A 23,036-nucleotide genomic window follows, 5' to 3' on the forward strand; every position below is an offset into this window, starting at 1 on the left:
TCTTTAATTTTTAATATTCTTCTTTTAACTTCTTAATTACTTTCTAATTAAATTTAAATTAAAAGTTTTAAATTTATTTTTATTTTTTATTTAATTTTAATTTATGTTTCAATTATTAATTTTATTTTAATTTAATCTATAATATTTTTTTATTTAATTTTCAACTTTTAATTTTATTTCAATCTAATTTTTTATTCGCATTAGCTATTATTATAAAATTATTGTTTTATTTGTAGGACATTTTTTAATAATAATGAATTTATAATTTTTGCAATCCCGAAGTAAATTGTATATTATATATTACATTTATATATTATAATTATTATAATTATATATATATATTGACTGGAGACTGATTTTTGGATTTAGTAAGAATCGAATAAAGATCTTTGATAGAAATGTAATATTAAAATCATGTTTGATCTCATCGATGAATTACGATAAAAGTAAATTTAATAAATGATTTAGATATTTCAGTAATAAAATAAATGCTAATATAAATATATAATATAAAATTAATATAATAGAATGAAATTAATATAATTTACATTAATATAATCATGTAGCATTTATTTTATTACTGAGTATCTAAAAGTATCTAAATAATTATATTATATAATGTATATTAATGAATTTTAATGTAAATTCAATTGCAAGGATTTTAGCAGAAATATTTATTAGTAAACAAAACAAGAATTATCTACGATTATCCAATATCAATTACAATTCTTATTCATTTTTATTTCGTATTAAAATTCATTATTTTCGATTGATCATTATCTGTCATTTTAATTTATAGTTATAAAATGGGTCATAATATATAAATTATCTCTAATTATTTCTCATATAAATTGAAATTTAAAATATCTTAATAAAATTATGATTGAATAATTATAATTGAATCGAAAACTAATATCACAGAAATGTAAAATTTAGTTTTAATTTATAAAAATATATCAATTATTATGTACAATTATCATAATAAATTGTTAAAGGCGTGATAAAACGATAAAAATAGTAAAGATACATTAAAATACACAAAATAAGTAAATTTTTATAATATCGAGAACATTTTTTAATCATTTATTGTAAATAATGAAATAAAATTTATTTAACATTACTATCGTATATTATTTTATTTTTTAATTAATATTTATTTATCGTTTCATTTATTTAATCATCTGCACATTCATTTATTTAAACATTTATTTTATAACATATTTCTTAATATATAATTTTCATTCATTTATTTATTCACTTATTTTTTTATCTATTTATTTCTTTTTTTTAAAATTATAGTTTATTATCTTAATATATATTTTGTTTATTTATTTAATTATTCTTTTATCTATTCATTTCTAAATTTATTTGTTGATTTATTCTTTAACTTATACTCATTTATTTATTCTTTCATCTATTCTACATTTATTTTTTGATTTATTTTTTATTTTATATTTGAATGTGTAATGTCTCGATATGGTTACCTTCTCGCTGGTGAGACTTGGTAATCGGTTTCCAATTCTTTTTTTAAAATTTTGTCCATGTAAGAAGAAAATATTTCATTAAAAAATTTCTAATTTATTTTGAAACAAAAATATTTCATCATTTATTATGATGGGAATCGATAGCAAGCCAAGAACTACGCGTATATACACTCCAATCTAAACTTTGCATGATTAATTATTTTTCTCAATTATTATACATATAAAATTTGTATAAATTTGTATTTGAACTCTCTCTTACCAAGCATTGCAATTCTTAATATAAATTAATTATATAATTTATTTTTTTCGCTTTAAATAAAATGAGAATATTTTTATTACGTATTATAAATTTAAGATTTACATTATTATTAATTATAATAAATAAATTAGGATAGATGAAAATAATATTAAGGTATAAATTAAGTCTCGTTATCGTCACAATATAGGATTAATTGCGAGCGATAAATTACTATTGTTAGTATTAATAAAACATTAATTTCAATAATCACTTTATTCCAAATTAATTTTTCTTTTCAGATTTATTTAATTTTTATTTCTTATTTTTTCTTCTCTTATTCTTTTTATAATTTATTTAACATTAATTATTAATTATAATTCATTTCAATTATTTATATTTTACATTTTCAATTATTTATATTTTATATTTTTCTAATTCATTTATATTAATTATTAATTTTAATGTTTCGTACTTTATTTATGTATTCTTAATATATTTAACTTTTGTTGCATTTAATTTTTTAGCGTTAGATGAATCTCAATGCGCAGTTATCTTCTTGTGGTGAGACCTCGTAATTGATATAGATTATCATAGATTATACTTTGAAAAATTTCTTTCGAAAATTTTCCAAAGACAGATTTTTAAAAATTGATACCAACCAAAGAACTACGCAGCACTTGCAATCCAATCCAAATTGTGCCAATTGTCCTTTGAATATTTAGGTCGTCTAAACTGAACTACAGGTACCACTTTATTAAATCCTCATCGAAGGCATCATAAGATCGTCACTGGATTATCATGGGATCATCGTAGGTTGCGTGCGTTTTAATTTTAAGTTAAGTTAATATTATAAGATACATAGATTAAGTTTATTGTGAGTGCATTTCGTAAAACACACCTCTAACTTCGAAATATAAAATTCTTTATATTTCTTAATTTATCGATGTTATATAGCTAGTTAATATTATTTTCTTTTTATTAATTATTTCAAATCTAATTCGAATCACTGTTCATCAATCGTCACGCAACAATTGCAAGAATCTATCGGACTGGTGCTTTATTTCTGATAGCCAGTCGATATCAACTAATCTAAAATAGGTTCTGTACGTCGAATGCGCTCTTCTGTAAATCGGCTTCGATGGTTCTAGGATGACTTTCAATTCCTTTCTGCGTATCATTAAGACGACGTCTTCATAATCTGATTCCGATAGTCTTGTAACGACTTCTAATTCTTTCCTATGATCGTCGTAGATATTGTGCATTCGCCGGTATCACCTCTGCTGGTCAACGTGAATATCATCCATTTGATATAAGTCGATTGAAGCCGTGATGAAGGTGATATAACTCGAATTGGTTTTTTTTATTCTTTCTCTCATATTTATTTTTTAATATTTAAGAAATATGATTTTAATTTCATTTAATTTTTTTCATAAATAATATTTTTAATTATAAATAATTGCTTTTTGTATCTCCATGTTAAAAGAAGATCACAAATAACGATATTAGATTCTATTTTAATATATCTACTTTAATTTTAACAACAGAAGGAAAAATATGAATATTTTAACCTGATGGATATTTAATCCAATTAGTATTTTAACTTAGTATTTTATTGCCATTATATTTTTAGGTACATGTATCGAAGGACCAAAAGTTCCTATATATCTAGTAACAAAATTTCTTGCTTCATTTTATTACTTACATTTAAAGATTATAAAATAGAATAGCCTTAAAGTTAATGGTCGTGCTTCTGCATAACATCTTAAGGCTATTTGTATACATTGACAGTATGCAGTGACAGGCATATTATTTCAAACCATTGATTTTCTTTTTTTATTTTTTTTTACTATCAAATTTTCAACTTTCATATAAGTTATAATCATTAAGGTTACGTATTATTTCGTATTATTCATAGCAATCTTTTGAAATTATGCATTAAATTTATTTATATTTTTATAATTTATATTTTATATCGTATTTTTAAATATATTATTAAAAATATGTGTGTATATACATACATATTTACAAAATATAAATTCACAGAATATCAATTAGAAAATAATTAAACATGATGGCAAAAAACGATATTTAAATAACCTAAACGTATTTTAACTCTTCTAAAACATCATTAAAGTATTATACAGTACTAAAGATTTAAAGTATTATATATATATTTATAATATATGAATCACATTATTATAAATTAATATAAAACGTAATATAATATAAAATTATTATAAATTAAAATAATGTACTACACCTGTTAGCAATATTATTTTAACATAATTTTGATATATATTTAGTTCTAATAAATTAATTAACAAATATATCATGAATTTATTTATCAAATTATAATATTAATAATATTACCAGGCGATATATATGATTGTTTTTCATAAAAATATAAATTATTTATATTATATTATTTATATTATTTATATTATTTATATTATATATATTATCAAAAATCTCTAGTTTTCTTTAATTTTCACCATTATTTTCACCAAAAGATGCAATGCATACTGTCTATATACAAATTTATATTGTATTCTTTTATATACATACACACACACACACACACATATATATATATATATATAAACATATAAAATAAAATTACTTTTTAATATTTTTAAATTAATTTAGATAATGTCAGAATGAAATACTTCTTTTAATTTAAATATAATTCACTTTATGTAAAATTTATTTATTTTTTTTCATTATTAAGTTGTTAATAAGAATTTTATATATACAATTAGTTATAGCAGAAATTTTCATACACTTTCACAAATTCAATTAAATTTGTGTTATTGAAATCAATGATAATTTTATTTTATTGATAAAATATTGCTTGATAAAAATTTTATTGATAAATATTGAGTATAATAATATGAAATCATTTATTTATTATGAAACATCATTTCAAAACAATAAAATCAATTTTTCAAGTTTCAATATTATTTTTCTTTCTTTACATAATTTCATTTCATAATGATTTAAAATAAAGCAAAATTTTAAATCAGAGATATAAAAAAATATATTTCCAGAAGAAATTGTATGCAAAACATGAAAAAATTATATATATTTTATATATATATTATATATAACATTTTAATATATTGTTATATATAAGTTTTTCATTGAAATCAAATCTTTCATAATAATTCAATTTTTTTACAATATAATATAAAAAGCAATATAAAAACAATATAAAAAAATTTTTCTGACTATATATTTGATTAATCGAGGTCTTACTTGTAATTTAATAACTATAGTAATAAACTAATAGTAATAATATCAATAATCTAAATGTATAATATAATTTTTTGATAATCCAATAATTTATATTATTGCGTTCCATGTGAAATATGAGTTTTGCTATATATTACCTGTTTATGTATATACATATATAATACATATGCTTGTTTCAATCAATTTTTCCAGCTTTTTGATTTTTTTCCTTCTTACCTATCAAATTATTTTTCAAATTGCTAGTACTATATTGCATTCCTTCTTCTTTTTTTTTCTTTTTTGAATGCTTCTAAATGCATAGGAATACCATTAACAAAAATATCATCAGATTTATATTTATTTTCGTTCATAAATTTATTTTTAATTTTTTTCTATGACTTATTTGTTCAATTATATATCGCTTATCATATCAGTTTCACACTTTACTATGCCAATTTCTATCATTGTCTTTCATTGAAATATGTTAAATATATATAAATATATTAGATAGATATCATATTATCTTCTAATAAGGAACGATCACATCCAAAATTTTCAACGATACTATGTAGTAAAATTGTAGATTCTAAATTTTCAATTGTTAAAATATCATCTCAAAATATGTGTATCTGCATCATCTGTTAGATAGTTAGATTATCGAGATATAAAATTTTATTTAAGTAAAATGATATTTCATATAATGTTTCATAAAAATATTTCATACCAATCTTCTTATTAATGCTTATTATTTTTTCTTGTTCATCCCATTACGTGATACATTAATGTTAATTTTGTTTTGATAGGCTTAAATCATTTTGATTTAAATTAATATTCATAATTAAATTCTTCTGACAATTTTGTATCGCTAAATGAAACATAAAAAGCATAAAAATGTACCATAGCGTATAAGGTCGTATAAAGAACAAATTTTGGAATCTTTAGAATTAGATAATGTTAAAACCACTTTATCTCCGAAGATAATAATAATATAATACATATATCATAGCTATATATATATATATACACACCCACACACAACCATATATAACCATATACATACACATACATACCAGAAATATATATATATATATACGCGTATATACAGAAACGATATATATACACACATACACACCTATATGTACCTACAAATCAATGACAATTTTATTCCGCGTCAAGGGATTTATGGTCGTATAAACAAGAAAAAATTTTAGAATCTTTAGAATAGTGCATTATTAAAATGGCTATATCTCCGAATGGATTTTAAAAATTGTAGCTTTTCGTCACGAAAATTCTTATGGCGAATTCTGCATCGAAAATGTTCAAAGAAATGTTATCCAATACAAACTCGCCCTGTTACATCAAATTTTGGAACGAAAAATTGATTTAGATAAATTATGTAACTTTTCGACACGAAAATCACAATTTCAGCAAATTTTGCTTTGATATCATTGAATATGATGTTTTCAAATTGATATTCCCGAGTTACATTATGCTGCAGTATATAATCTATAATGAAAATTTCATTGTTATTTCAAGACAATAATAAATAATAATGTCCATTGATTAAAAATAAAATAATAAAATTTATTAAAAGTGCAAATAATGATAATTTACTATAGATTATTATCGCCAATGTATCTTATCCTTATATTGATAATAATTTATTAATATAAATATTAATACAATTATAAATATTATAAATATTAATACAGTAATATAATTTATAATATATTTATTTAAAAAATGTAATTGTTTTATTATTGCATAATAAATAACATTTTAATAATAATATTAAAAATATATTATAAATTAACATAAATATATTATTGTAAATAAAATTATAAAGTTATAAATAATTTTCTCGTAAAAACATTATCAATTTATCTATTTTACTTTAAATTTCCTTTTATTTTAAATTATCCCTTTTGTCCTTTATCTTTTTTGTTTTTTGAAACTTGAGTTTATACATTTAAGAATTTATATTATATATAATGTATGTATGAATAGTATATGAAGAGTATTAGTAGCCAAATTCATGATACTATGATCCATAGTCTACTACGAATCATGAATTATAAAAAAAAAAAAAAAATTATATTTCTGGGAATACAAAACATGCTAATAGTGAGAATTCATAATTGTATTGCATAACTCAAGATTGCACAACGAAAATTTGTGGACTATTTAAAAATCTTTTGTATACTTATTTCATTTCATCAATCATAAATTATTATTATAAATAAAATTATTCGAATACAAAAACTATATTGTGGATCATGAAATAATTATCTAATCTTTTTTGAAATCTAAAATTTTTGTATTATTTTTTGAAATAATACAAAAGAATATTTTACAAAATAAATTATAAAAATATTCACATTTGTTATCTATTTATAAATATATAATAATAATGTATATATAATACAGAAATATTGTACTTATTTAATTATTAATATTTATTTATTTATTTACATAAACTATATTATCTATTTACATGAACACAGCTCAAAATTAACAAAATATTAAATATAAACACTAAATAATAATTACATATACAATATATTTACATATAAAAAAAATTACATGTAATAGTTATATGTATACATTATACATATTATTTATCAATGTTTGATTTGCGTTTAAGATCATTTATTAAATTTAATAATACTGTACGTTTTGTTTGTACTAATTTTTTAGCATAATTATAATCACATTCAATTATATTATCAGTTTCCAAAACATTCCTTGCAATTACATCCGCTAAACATAAAACATAAACACCACAATCGTAACCATTATCTTGTTGTGGACTATCCATATCAACAAATTTCTTGTTAGATTCATCTTTATCAAGTAAACAACTCATTACATTCTTTGCAAACTTTGAAGCAATACTACTATTATAACCTCTTGATGAATCAAAATGGTAACATGTCTTATCTTGTTTACAAAATACTAATAAACTCCAATGTGATCCTCCTGCTGCATCTTTCCTATCACAATTGTTCAAAGGAAAAAATATATATTTACATTCTGATACATTCAAAGGATCCAAAAATACATTATATTGAGATGGATCTGTCATTTTTAATAATTGTGTTAATTCCGGACTTATAAAATATAATTCTTTCTTTTCAATTTTATTAAATGTATTATCTAAATATTCAAAATAGAATCCTATTATAACATCATTCAACCAATGTGATCCTTGAAGTAATGCAACATCACTAGTCCTCAGTAAACAATCGTAGTAGCTCAAAACAATTTCATTCAATTCTTTTGCCATATTATCAAACACTAAAATTTGAAATAAAAATATAATAAAAAATATTAATATAATAATATTAATTTCATTTAATATTATTATAATATAAATATATTTACATTAGAATTTATAATTATTTAAAATTAAGTTAAAATAGACATATTCAAATAAAACAAATGTACATTAAGGAGTAAAATATATAAAATTTCAAATTAAATATTTTTATTTAATATTTGTAAATATAAAAAAAAATTAGGATATTAAAAAATCAAAATATGAAATATTATGTATAATATTTTGTCTTTCTAAATGTCATAAAAGAATTATATTATTACTTAAATATATGTTTATTTATCATTTAAAACAAATTTATTACTTTATATTTCTTTTACGAAATTAGTTTTATATCGCAATAATATTTTCAGAATTAAAAGCCACAAATAAATAGTTTATCAAGAATTATTTAATTTTGATGAACAGTACATGAAATTTATTTATTCTATTATATTCTATTTAATAATTATATTTTATTTAATAATATTCTATTTAATAATATAAAAATCTTTTTACAATATATATAATTAACATTTTTTTATTAAAAAATTTTCAATTTATCATTTGCGATATTTATAGAAAATCAGTGTGATATAAAATGTTTTCATAATTTGTATTAAAAATAATATTACTAAGAAATCTATTTATAAATAATATTATAAATATATTATAAATATAATAAATAATAAATATATATAAATATATTATAGTTAAATATATTATATATTATATATAAATATATTATATTACTTATATTAAATATAACTAATATAAAGAAATCTATATTGATCAAAATAATAACGCTAACCTAATTATTTTATAGTTTTTGAGAAAATAGAACATCTAATCATATTTTAAATTTTCTATGTTCTATATATAAACATTAAATAAAATATTATTTAAAATAAAATTTTTTATGTTCCAGACTTTAATTTTGTTCTAGACTTAAAATAAAATAATACGATAAATTAAATGTTTATAAGCATTGATAATTATACTGTTACATAAAATTTAATAATTATTAATATTTTTAAATCATAAATTTAATTGCTTAAGCGTAAATTATAAGATATTTATTTACATATTAAAAATTATATACTCTAAAAATTACATTTGAATAAATATTACCTGTAAATAATTTATATTTATTTTAGATTAATAGCATCTTGCACATATAAATTATTACACAAAATTAATCTTTCTTTAGAATATTTTTAATCACTTTTAATGTATAATAAAAACTAAACAATTTTCTTCTTTTTTTATATTAATTATAAATTTGAATTTCCTAATATGTCATGTGTGTATGATGTATGAATAAAAATAAGATAGAGAAGAAACCTATATAAAATAAATAAAAATTATATGTGATAATTTTTGCAGATGGCGTAAAACAGATATTGTACTGAACTTTATTAAGAATCACGAAATAACATTTAAAAACTATTTCATATTATTTGTTTAAATTTTCATACAGTTGAAAATGAATATTATTAAACTATAAAAAAAAATTATCAACTATAAAAAAAAATTATCAAACTATATAAATATTTTTTTTGATTGCTTTTCTGTTCTATTATGCATTTTTGATATCGATTATATACATAATTCAATCGAACAACGTTCACTCTCAATTAGACACATATTGCCATATCCTGTCCAGGAAATTCTTGCCCAATATTCTTTTAATATAAAATTGAAAATTTGGACAAAAATTTTTATTTTAGAATTTTTTGAATGTATAGCTTATATCTTTTATTATAAATTATAGATATATATGTTAGATTTATAGATATATAATCAATTGATTAGACAAAAAATATAGTAAAGTCAAATTTCAAAAATGTTTTTGAAGCACATAAAATTTACAAAAAAAGTACAAGAAAAATAAATAGTGACAAAAGGATAAAAATAATATAAAAATTAAAGAAATTTTGTATTATTATTTTTAGAATGATTTAAATGAAACAATTATAAAAAATAAATAGTAGAAAAAGGATAAATGAATAAATGAATTAACTATTAGTACCATTTTTTAATTAAAGATATCTTTCTAAAATTATTTAAGAGATGGCACTAATTCTCAATTCTTATTTTATCTTATCTTTTAAAGAAATATTTTTTATACTCAAAAGATGGCGCTAATAGTAAATATTTTATCTATTTCTATCCTTTTCTTATTATTTGTCTTCTTTTTCTATGTATGTAATTTGCGACACACTACAGATGGCGTGAATTTCTAAATTTACTCTATCTTTGTCCTTTTCTTATTATTTGATCTCTTCGTTTATTCTTGCTGTTGCACGTGATCATAGAAATATGAGATATCAAAATTCCTATATTGAATATTATAATATTTTTCATTTCTCTCAAAACAAAATATCTTATAGATTATGTTTTTAAAAATAAAATTACATTGTTTCAAATTTTTAAATTTAATTTTAAAATATAATTTCCATTATGAGATTATTATTATTATGAATTAATATTATATTATAATCGATTGGATCAAAAAAATTTGAAAATTGGATAATTTGAAAAATAAATTGTATATTTAAATTAGAATTAACTCTTCAGAATTATATATTTTTTTACATATTAGATTAATATTTGAACTTAAACTTTTTAGCTGCAAAATCTATAATTCAAACTATAATATTGAAATAGTTCTTTCTAATTTTTATCACTGAGAAAAAAATATATTTTTATGTATCACATAAAAAATATTATATATCACATTATTCACTTAAAAATTTTGTTCAGTATTATAATAACTTTTGTTCAAATATGTATATATTAATCTATTATAATACACATATGATAAGAAATGTACATAAGTAATAATATTTTGGGCCTTTCAGTTAATTAGCATTTGTCAACAATACATTTGCTAGTTGGAAACAAACGAGAAATCATTTATTTATTCGTTCTCGAGTTTATAATCATAGTTCATGATCGCAGTAATATTTCCATTTAAAAATAATTTTTTAAAAATTTTTCTTCATTGTTCTTTCAAACAATAATCTTTCAAGCATCTTCAGTGATTAGAAATAAAAATTAGTCTTAAGAAAATTTACAATAATTTAATTTCGGTAAGTAAGAAAGAACAATTGCGAAATATAGACAAAATTTTATATTTGTATAATACTTTCAGTTAACAATATGGATAATATGAATTCAAAGAATATAATCGATTTAGCTGATTTTATGATAGAAGAATTCGATGTTGCGTGGGTAGCATTATTTAAACAAAAGTATAATCAACTCGATTATTATACAATAAAACTATATGTGGAAAATCTAAAAGAGCAACGAAATTTGATCATCTCAGCTAGCGCATTCAATTCGGAAGATTATCCAGATCTTCAGAAAAAAAGAAAGCGTTTTATGCAAAAATATATTCCTCTTATAGCTGCAGCGGAAATCTATTTAATGAAATACAAAATGTTCGACACAGAGGAAGCGATTACTAATTAAATAAATAAAATTGATATTGAAAATCTATTATGTAACTAAATTAATATATATGAAATATTGTATTATTAATACAAACGAAATTACACCAAAAAGAATAAAAATATAAGGGTAAAATACAAGAATGACAACTATTATTTTAAAATTAATAAAAAAGTGAATCAAATCCAATTTTGAAAATAATGACGATTCTTAAAAATTAAATGTATTTCTTCATTTTGTTGTCAAAAATATATCTAGTTCTTTTTTTAAATTTAAATTTATTTTTAAACATATATATATATATATATATATATATATATATATATATATATATATATATATATATATATATTAAATATATTAAATATATTTAAAAATATATTTAAATTTATTTTTATCATTAAATCTTATTTAAATTTCCTTTGATTAAATCGAAATTATTCAAAATCTTTAATATTTTTTTTTTTGATTTTTTAGCAAAATTTTAAACTTATCTTGATCATAATATTTTTTTAATAATAAATATTTAAACATTTATAAAAACTTAAATTCAATTAAATTCTATATAACTTATAATATTTTCATTTTATTTTAATTCATTCTATAATATTTAAGTATGGTAAGAATTATATATGTATATTTATTAAATTAGTGACTAATAACAATTGCAATAGTAAGTAGTATAGATAATATACATATCTATACATGTATATACATATATATATATTATATTATATTATATTATATGTATGTATATATATATTCTCAAATATCTTCCTTATTTCGAACAATACGCGAAAATATTTCCAATAAAAGTTTAAGAAAAATATAATATGATAATGATAAGTAATTTTTTGACAAATGATTACGTCAAGGGAATACAAAGATCATTTTTATTTTTTTAAATAGAATTTTTATTTTTTTAAATGTGATTTCGATAGAATAGTAAATTCTGAGTACAAAAATTAACTAAAATTATAGGTTTTTTACTAAAACTTACTGTTTCTAAAATATTTGACTTTGTTCATTGCACATACTTAAATAATTCATTGCATCATTTTGCGATACACAATATTTTTCAATGTTTTTCCACAAGAAAAAACTTGAAAACTTGCAAACTGATCAATTGATCTAACGCAATATTAATTACTAAAAATTAGCAACTTCATTCAGCAAAAAATCAAAAATTTCAAAAAATCCATTATCTTATAATCAGACATACTTTCATTAAATATTTCAAACACATTACAAGATAATGATAAATTACGATATGATAGATATAAATTCATTACAATTTAAATGAGTTTTTTAAAAATAATTTAAATTATGTACAATCTGTTTAATCATTTATTAGAATCTTTGAACAGCAATAATATCCATTATAGGTGGCGCAATCACAAAACCATCAATACCTTGAAGGCAAGGTGGAGGATGATTTGATGGTAACATGAAATGAAGCCTTTGTAACATGCACGCTACAAAGAGAAAAACCGTATTTTTTGCCAAAGTTTCACCCAAACATTTTCTGCGACCTAATAAAAAATAGATAGATATATATATAATTTGATCATATACTATTTAATAAATTAAATATCTCTTTTAATTTATTATCTAATTTAATATTCAAATAATTCAATAATTTATAAATTTAAGAAAACTATTGAGAATTTAAGAAAAATTTAAAACCGCTTAAAATTAAATTTATATAAAATTTATATAAATTTATATATCCTTTTTATTACCTAATCCAAATGGCATAAGCCAAGAATCGTTAATAAAATCACCCTTCTCATTAATAAATCTTTCTGGTCGAAATATTTCCGGATCTCCCCAATGTTCTTTATCCATGTGAATACTTTTAAAATTAGCTAACAAAGTATAATTTTTTTTTATTTCGAAGCCTAAAAAAGTGGAATCCTTTACTGCTCGATGCGGAATAGAAGTTGGCCCAATATTGGCTAATCTTGATACTTCTGCTATAACTGCTTTTAAATATGGTAATCTGTAAAAGATTATAATAAAAATAAAAGGAGAAAATTTGTTGTAATTTTTAAGTATTTTAAATATTTATTTATTTAAAAAAACTGATTATTGCCATAGCCATTTTTTAAAATAATTTCTAACTTCTATTGTTAAATTACATATTTTTTTAATATTATTGTATATAATATTTTCTATCAATATATCACATATTTTATATAAAATAAAATTAATACAATGATACTAATTTTTATTTTCAGATTATTCAAACTAAAGAATATTGATAAGAATAATTTTAAAATAAAAATAGAAATAAATAAGTAATATAAATAAATTAATTAACCATCTTTATCGCTGACAAAAGAATATTGATTTCAAATTTTTGTTCAGTAATATATATGTATGATAGTACATATTATTCGATCATGAAAATATATACATAATAATATTTTGAATCTTTCAATTGATTACTATTTGTCAACAATACTTTAAAAGGAAACAGATAAGGAATCGTTTATTCATTCGTTCTTATGTTCCTAGTCATAGTTTATCTCATATTTCCATTTCCAGTTAGAAATAATTTTTGAAAAGTTTTCCATTATTATATTAAATGATTTTCTAAGAATCTTTATTAATTGAAAATATCTTCAATTAATTCTAAAAAAAAAATTATTGGTAAGTACAAAAAAATTAATACATAAAATATTATTGTGATAAAATTTTATATGATAATTCATATTTAATTAGGAACATGGATGCCATAATTGCTAGAAATATAATCGAATTAGCTGGAGCTATGATGGAAGAATTCGAAATAACATGGAACAAAATAAATGAAAAAGAAATTAATCAACTCAATTATCATACAATAAAGCTACACTTGTCGCATATAAAAGAACAACGAGATTTGCTTATCAATGCTAATACATTCAATTCCTATCATTTTCCAAATCTTCTCGTTATAAGAAAGAGTTTCATGCAAAAATATATTCCAATTGTGGCTGCAGCAGACTTGTACATGATACGGTACAAAAAATTCGACATAGAATGAAGAAATGAATAAAAATAAGTAAGTAGATCTTATATTGAAAACGAATTATTGTGTATTAATATTAAATTTCAATTTCCAGAATCTTGATAATAATGAAAGTGACAATTTTTTAAAATTAAAAATAGTTAAGTTTCGTTTTTTTTTTTTATTGAATTTAGAGATTTATTTCTTCTTAAAGATGTTTCGAAAATATTAAGTTGCTTAAAAGAATATTTTCATTTTATCAAAATCGTATCATTCAAAAATTAATCATTTTATTCATTTTTACATATAGATATGTTAATTTATAACTTTTTTATGTATTTTTACTTCAATTCTTGCGTTAGATTAATAGCACACGGTTTTATTCGCTATCTTTTTAATTTTGTTATATAAATATATTCTACATATAAAAATAAAAATTAAAATACAAATCTACAAATGTAAAATTTTGTCATTACACGTAGAATAGAACTATAGAACAATATTGTTTACAACATATATGCTTTATCTAAATTGAAATAAAATCCTTTAAAGTTTTTAATACTTTTTATTTTTTAATAATATAGATAATATAATATAGATAAACTATTATAATTAATTTCTATATCAATATATTCGTAGGATATTTTTCGATTGTAAAGATTAAAACAAATACAAAAGTTTATACGTAAAAATATCGGTTGAGACTTATTTATTAAGTATAAACAATTCGCGTTAATAAAGCGAGGCGGCAATAGAATGAAGACAAAAATGAAACGAAGACTCATGAACTATTTCACTTTCTTTATAATCTCGCTTCATCTAACCTAAATTTCAATTATAATTTAATAAACAAATCTTAACCGATATTTTTGTATATAAACTTTTGTATTTCGACCTTTAGAATCAATTTTCCATATAATATAATATAATAATATAATAATATAAAATATGTGAAAAAAGAAATAAATATTTTAATATTTAAATATATAATATTTAAATAGATTAATTAATAAAATAATAAAATAAAATAAAATAAAAAATCGAGTATTATTTATAATATTATTTTAAATTATATTATGTAATTATTATTTTATTTTATATTATGTGAAAATAGATTTTTTAATACAATTATCCATGATTGATTACATATATTACTATTTTTAAAGTATATAAAGAAGAATATAAATGTCGTAATATATCTTACCGATCTTTGTCGCTAAGAGAAGGATAAATATCTTTGTCTATCACTCTACTGATTTCATCGTACACCTTAGACTGTACATCTTGATGAACTACGAGAAATGCTATTATAAAACCGATGGTACTGTTAGTGGTATCAACGCCAGCAGAAAATAAATCTTTTATTATGTATAGTAGTTGATTTTCTACAAAGGAAAAAATATTTACATTATCTATAGAAAGATATAAGGAAACAATTTAATTCAAGGAAACTATTCAAAAATGACGAAAATATATATATTTTATTTTATTTTTAAAAATAAAAATAAATGTATTCAGTCATCATCATATTTGTTTGTATTTATTCATCTAAATGCTGCGCTTTGTTTGATGAAAAAAATGTGATATTTCTCTACAAATAATCGTGTACGTAATACACAAGAATAATAATATATCATATATTCGTAAGATACTTTTAGGAGATTAATTCTAGATGATAAAATAAATATAAATAATTGATATACAAAATAAAAAAAAGATTAAGACTTATTGTTATATAAATTATATTATTATTATAAATAATTTACATTAAGATGAAGTAAAACAAGAATTCAGTGCATAATAATATATAACAAACAGAGCGGTCTTCATATCTAATAAAAGCAAATTTTATTTTTTGTATATCAATTTTTGTGTTTCTTTTACTATTCAAAGATATCATATTATTATGAACATATTAATATCCTGCATAAGTTTTTAAATTTTAAAATCCTAAGGTTTAAAATTTATATTAAAAAAATTTATGTAACTAAAGAGAATTCACTACAATTTTTTTTTTTCTTTTTAGTATTCTAGATGACTCTGAAACTTTTTTTAAAATTACGTTAAAAACAATTTTTTATAAAAAATTTAAATATTATATAATCAACCAATTAATATAAGAATCTTATGAAGAAAGCTTATTACGAAATATTTAATTTAGAAAAGTTTTATATTCGAAAGTTGTTTTGTTTATTGTTAATTGAAAGATCTATTAAGCATTGTCAATTATCAGTTACAATTGTCAATAATCAAAAACTAAAAAATCAAATTTCACAAATAGTAATCAAAAATCAAATATTTTGAAAAAAATAATCTAAAATAAGATAAAATAATTACCATTAAAAAATGAATGAGATGAATTTTTTTTTTGTATTTCTTGTAAATAAACATCTATGAAATTTGTGCATTCTTCATTTATTTTCTTCCATTTATGCTTTGCTATAACCTCCTGTGAAATAAATTAACAAGAAATAAAGATTTTCCATCATTATTATCTTTTGTCCTTTATAAAATAAATATAAATATTTTTCTTATTTAATATTTTATTATATATATATATTTTATTATTTTTAACAATAATAGCATATTTTGTGTTGTAATATCATGATGCGCTTGTTTTGATCTGTAAAATCGATCTTCAAAATATGTTCCAAAAATATATTAACATTTTGTATAAAATTTAACTTAACTCAAAGATGAATCTATTGCTCTATGAATCTATTGATGAATCTCTATATCTATAATTTTATATTTCAATTAACCTATTTAATTAATTGTTTATAACATTTTACCTTAAATATATTTCATAAAATAAATTTTTTAAATATTGGAAAATTTAATAATATAAAATCCAATAAATATCCGAGTAATGTACATAATAGATTAGAATAAAATACAATTTTTTTATTAATTTTTATTAGTTTATGATTTTTTTATATTTAAACTTTTAAATTATTTGAAGTTCTGATAAAATAATGTTTAATATGCTTTTTAATGCTTTTTAATGTAAATACTGTAAATAAATAATATTTTTATAATATTCAAAAAGAAAAATGAACTGAATTATTCAATGATAAACTCAAGCAGAAAAAGAAAGATATATTAATAATTATTATTATTAATAAAAATATTACCAAATATAAAAATATTATGAATATTTATATATTTATAAAAAATTTATATGTATAAAAGTGTGAAGAAAACATATAATATACAAGAATATGTAGATGTTTAAAATAATTTTTATTTAATTTTCCATTTCTCAAAAACGAAATTTTACAAAATTTTATAAAGTTGAAAATAAATTTTTTATAACTTACCATAAAAAAATTATTTATACGTTTTTGTCGTTCTACAAATGCGGAAAAACCTGTCAAATTTGGAAATAAATATCTGAGAAAAGGAAATTGATTTATAATTCCACCAGAAACATTCGAACTTTTAACAATATCTTGTACTATGTTTATTGCTTCTTTTAGATTTGAATTTTCCATTCCTACGTCAAATCTGAATATTTAAAAATATTAATTTAATATATAACGATAACATAAATTAATAATATCAATCCTTCTTTATTCTAATCACGTACTTTGTACCATCTATAAGAAGCCACAAATTGCTCAAAACAGCTGCTGAAATGATAGATCGAATATTTTTAATTGTTCCATCTTTTGTTAATTCAATAATAATATTTGTCAATGCAATTGCATCGTGTTGGAGTATATGTTCCATTGAATTTTTTCCAAAACCAAACTGCTTCAGAGTCTTTAATGCAAATCTATTAAAAAGAATAGATTAAAGCAAGTTAAATTAAATATATTCTTAATATTACAAAATATTTGGAAAAAAGATATTTTTAAATATTTTAATATCCGTGCAATATTTAAATTAATAAGAAACTAATCATTATATAGTATTTATAAATGCATATGATTTATGATATAAAAATTTTGTTTTGATCATACGTACCTCCTTTGGCTATGCCAAACATCAGTATCTGTAAATAATATTCCTTGTTGCATACCACCACATCTGTATTTGTATAAAAATCCACTTGGTCTACCATCGAATTCAGATCGATTTAACATTTCTGTTACTGCAGATTTACCAGAAACTATAATCAATGGTTGGTCGAAACCTAATTTGAGGCCAACAACAGATCCATATTTTTCGGCTAATCGGCACCAAGTATCAGAATAATATTTCGTTTCGTTTATTAATCTTATGATATCAAGTATATTGCCAATGAAAGGTAATCCTCGTGGACCTTAAATATGAATATACATCGTTAAAAATTAATATCATTTATATGTATATACATGATTGAAAATTTTCACAATAAATAATACCCGGAGGAAAATTTATAGGTCGGCTATAATCGAATAATATTTTAATTAATGCAATCACGAAACACAAGATGACAAACCACATTGTTGGTTTAGTAATTATACAATATCAATATCATTAATTTCTGTAAATATGATTAATATAATTAAAAATTCTAATACAAATTTAAAAAAAAACTTGAACTATTATAATTTCATAAATTTAATAATAAACATTACAGCAAGTTATCTTGAATTTCAATTACGTTTCAAAAATTATTTTAAAATTATTTACATTTATTCCAATATGAAATAAGTGACTAAAATATGTTTCCATTGCATGATATTTTGATAAAATATTCCAAGAAATTCTTATTAAAATAATGATTGAAAAATTTTAACATTTTATTTTTAATATTTTTTTATTTAAATAGTAATCAAAAAAATATAAATCAAAAAAATTATTAATATTATTAGAATAATACAATTATAAAATTTTTATAACAAAAAGCGTGATAATTAACAATTTTTTTAAAAATATTTATATTTATTAAATTATATTTATATTATATTATTATATTATATTACTGTTTATTTATACTATTATTAAAAAATATTTTAATTGAAAAACAGATATATTAATTAAAGAATTAATCTAGGAACGCATAAGTAGAATTATTAATATATATTCGGATTTTAATGTATAACTTTCAATTGATACTTCAATAAAATTAAAAACAAAATAAACATAAAAATATAACGAAATAAAAATAAGATATCTCTGTCAATATCATGCAATGTAACAAGTTTTAGTTAGTATAATGCAATTTAATAAAAATTATACAAATTATATATATGGTATATTGACACAAGGATTTATTTAAAAAAAATCTGAAAAAATATATACAATTCACCACTTTCACTGTTGTACACAATTTTTGAACAAGTTTCATTTAAATTTTACGATAAATTACATTTTATTATTACAGTTAAAAACACAATCAATAAATAAGAGAAAATAGATGTTTACTTCACCGAAGCGAAGGTTAATGTAAAAAGCCATATCAGTTAAAAACACGTTATATAGAGAAAATCCCTTTCACTAAAGTATTGGCCAACATTGACGCCAACACTGAAGAAATGCTAAAGAAACTTATGTGCAGAATCAAGGCGTGAAATATTAATTATATATGTGTAATAATAGTTGCACTTGCAATTGATAAGTTGTTAAGAAAATAATCATAATTTGTTTTATATTTTTCATAGATTGTTAAAAAAGAAAATTAATGTAAAAAATAATAGATGTATAGGTATGCCAAAAGATTATGATAAGTTTCATTATAAATAAACGTAAATAAGTAATTATATTACTTTCCTTTAAAAAAAATTAATCTAGTTAATTAATATAGTTATTATTATTATTAATTATTAATATGATTATTATTAATTATTATATATACTATTAATTAATATAGTTAATCATATAATCGTTACTATCTTCGATCATCTTTTTCCATTATTATGATTGAATATAATTAAAATTTAAAACATGTAGAAAAGTCATAGAATACATAAAATATGTAAAGATAAGAATTATTTGATTTATATTATATTATATACTTATGTATATATTATGTATATAATATATTATATATAGAAACGAATATACATATGTTTTTATAAATAATTGAATTTATATAAATGAATTCTGTACTTTTAGAAAATTAGAAAATATTTTTATTTGATAATTTTGTGAAAATTTTTATATTAATGTAAAAATGTAAAAAAAAATGTAGAAAAATAAATTTAAATATAATATATTATAAATTATTATATAATATCTATAATATCATTAAAAAAATAATTAAATAGGATAATAATAGGATAATAATAATAAATAGGATAATCAGATTAAATAATATAAAGAATCTGAATAAATAATCTGAATAAATAATCTAAATAATATGCTAGATAAATCTATTTAATAAATATTGAATGATAAAAAGATATTTAACTATTTAAGTTAATTTTTGTTTTATATTTTGTTTAATATAACAATTGTAACTTCAATAAAATAATATTATCCTATAAAACTATCACTTATTATCCATTCCATTCATGGTCAAATACATTTAATTTTATTCACCTACACAATTTTATCTCTTATTCATATTTAAGACACATTCGAAAATAAAATGAACATCGATACAAGTCGATATTTGTCAATAATTATTATCGAAAACAATATAATTCAATTATAATTTCTTCATGCAATCTGAAAATAAAATTTCTTCTCTAATTCATTCCTAGTTCAATAATTACTTTTATACTTTGAAAGCTCGTACGTTCTCCAAGTCTCTGATCACTTTTATGTACGCATTAACGCTCACGAATTCTCCCACGGAACTAACCCCTCTTACGAACCCTGAAATTGCATTTGATAAAATGAAATAGCGCAGTTGTGAGTATATTAAAATTAGAAGCTGAAAATATTCACTGACCTTTAAGAATGAGGTCCCGTGGTCATCTCAAGGTAGATCATCGACCGTGAGAAGTTCTCTTCTCCAACCTCCCCCACTCTATCCCCTTACCATCACCCCCATTTTCTCCCACCTCTACTCTCAACAGCTAGTATCATACACAGCTGTGACATACTTCTGACTGGAATTTTTTTCAAACGTGTTCCATACTTCAGGGTTCAACGATCCATCCAACAGTATGATCTGTTACTTGGTAAGCATTGCTAGTAGGACACTGGTCTCGATAACACTTGGAACGTGTATAAGGGCTGCTTCGAAGATAATGCCTGTACTCTTTTTTTCCTACTGGCCCACCAATTCTTAGATTATTGCTTATCATTTAAAAAAAATTATACAATGATATATAATAAAATTCTAATATTACATACATAATATGTTATTTATTAATATAATTACATATATATCAATGTAATTGTTAATATGTTAACTTATTATTAAACATCAAAATGTAATAATTAAATGATAAATATTCGTTACAAAATAAAGTATTACAGTAGAAAGCTTTAAAAAAATTAAAGTGAAAATTAACGTTTTTGACAACTTTCACTAGTTGCATTCAGATATAACTGTTAATTTGTACGAATTATATTATCATTTGACTTGTTAAGTTTCGCTTTTCTAAATTTACATAAAGAATAATGTTTCGATATTAATTAAATATTATGTAAATGAGAAAAATATATACAATAATAATATACATATATAAAGATTTTAAAAAAATAAATATTTTTTATAAATTAAATATTTATTTCTATATATCTATATATCTATATATCTATATATCTATTTCTATATATATATATATATATATATATATATATACACATAAAATTGTTTCTAAATTTATATTATATTTATATTAACGTTATTACGATTAATTTAAATTTTTCTTATATTTCTTTCTCTTTCTTTTTTTTTTTCTCTGTCTCTGTCTAATTAAATATAGAAAATTTAAAGTATATATTAAACTCATTTATTTTATAATGGAAAAATTAAAAAGTTTAAAACAAATGAAACTATTTTTAATGATATTGAATTTTCGAAATAATTTTCTAAAATCGTGTATAACTATTTTTTATTTAAAATTTTTTTATTGAAAAATTAAAAATTAAAAGATATTAATTAAAGTTTAACGTTTATTTAAAGAATTTTAATATAACAAATAATTTATATATTTATAATCATCACTATTTATAAAAATCGTTTATTATAATTTTTTTTAAATGTATTGATATTATTTATTTATTTATATATATATTGATATTATTTATTTATACCTGATTTATAAAAATGTAATCTAATATTTTTTAAACATATAATATTAAATAATATTTTGTATATATATATATATATTTAATATTTTTTATTTTTGTTTGATATACTATCGATATTATTATAAAATATTATCGAAAAAATATTATAATTTTATAATATGTAAATCAAATGAA

At 19.5% G+C, this 23,036-nt stretch overlaps 2 protein-coding genes and 2 long non-coding RNA genes across 8 annotated transcripts; 2 read left to right on the forward strand and 2 right to left on the reverse strand.

Moving 5' to 3' along the window:
• Positions 1-7,388: 7,388 nt before the first annotated feature.
• LOC107999580 (sentrin-specific protease 8-like) lies at positions 7,389-9,679 on the reverse strand. Its single transcript, XM_017059505.3, has 2 exons — positions 9,401-9,679; positions 7,389-8,250 (listed from the first exon to the last, which is right to left on the reverse strand). Exon 2 carries the CDS (start codon positions 8,237-8,239, stop codon positions 7,568-7,570), a length of 672 nt encoding a protein of 223 aa, XP_016914994.1. The 5' UTR covers positions 8,240-8,250; positions 9,401-9,679; the 3' UTR covers positions 7,389-7,567.
• Positions 9,680-10,899: 1,220 nt separating this feature from the next.
• On the forward strand, positions 10,900-11,871 carry LOC114577758 (uncharacterized). Its single transcript, XR_003698058.2, has 2 exons — positions 10,900-11,364; positions 11,427-11,871. It is a non-coding gene; the product is annotated as an uncharacterized LOC114577758 (long non-coding RNA).
• A 1,181-nt stretch (positions 11,872-13,052) lies between these two features.
• On the reverse strand, positions 13,053-21,473 carry LOC107999579 (methyl farnesoate epoxidase-like). Of its 5 annotated transcripts, none has more exons than XM_028667552.2 (9): positions 19,963-20,093; positions 19,073-19,194; positions 18,693-18,990; positions 18,313-18,501; positions 18,044-18,230; positions 17,061-17,172; positions 15,928-16,108; positions 13,471-13,730; positions 13,053-13,260 (listed from the first exon to the last, which is right to left on the reverse strand). In XM_028667552.2, the coding sequence occupies exons 2-9, from the start codon at positions 19,152-19,154 to the stop codon at positions 13,079-13,081; spliced, it is 1,491 nt and encodes a 496-aa protein (XP_028523353.1). In that variant the 5' UTR covers positions 19,155-19,194; positions 19,963-20,093; the 3' UTR covers positions 13,053-13,078. The 5 variants fall into 5 exon arrangements, with proteins under 5 accessions (XP_028523353.1, XP_016914993.1, XP_028523355.1 ...); XM_017059504.3 differs by having other exon boundaries at positions 19,956-20,092; XM_028667554.2 differs by lacking the exons at positions 19,073-19,194; positions 19,963-20,093 and adding an exon at positions 21,371-21,473.
• On the forward strand, positions 14,203-15,282 carry LOC114577761 (uncharacterized). The gene is made up of 3 exons (XR_003698062.2): positions 14,203-14,383; positions 14,456-14,777; positions 14,839-15,282. It is a non-coding gene; the product is annotated as an uncharacterized LOC114577761 (long non-coding RNA).
• Positions 21,474-23,036: the final 1,563 nt, after the last annotated feature.

Source organism: Apis cerana, linkage group LG2 (assembly GCF_029169275.1).
Source record: "Apis cerana isolate GH-2021 linkage group LG2, AcerK_1.0, whole genome shotgun sequence".
NCBI classification, from domain to species: Eukaryota; Metazoa; Arthropoda; class Insecta; order Hymenoptera; family Apidae; genus Apis; species Apis cerana.

Bases quoted from the DNA above. Each gene is read 5' to 3' on its own strand.
- LOC107999580 (XM_017059505.3), bottom strand. From the start codon at position 8,239: ATGGCAAAAGAATTGAATGAAATTGTTTTGAGCTACTACGATTGTTTA.
- LOC107999579 (XM_028667552.2), bottom strand. From the start codon at position 19,154: ATGTGGTTTGTCATCTTGTGTTTCGTGATTGCATTAATTAAAATATTA. The intron at 18,231-18,312 runs GTACGTGATTAG...TTAAATATTCAG, and splicing joins CTTCTTATAGATGGTACAAA to ATTTGACGTAGGAATGGAAA. The intron at 17,173-18,043 runs GTAAGTTATAAA...TTTATTTCACAG, and splicing joins GTATAAATAATTTTTTTATG to GAGGTTATAGCAAAGCATAA.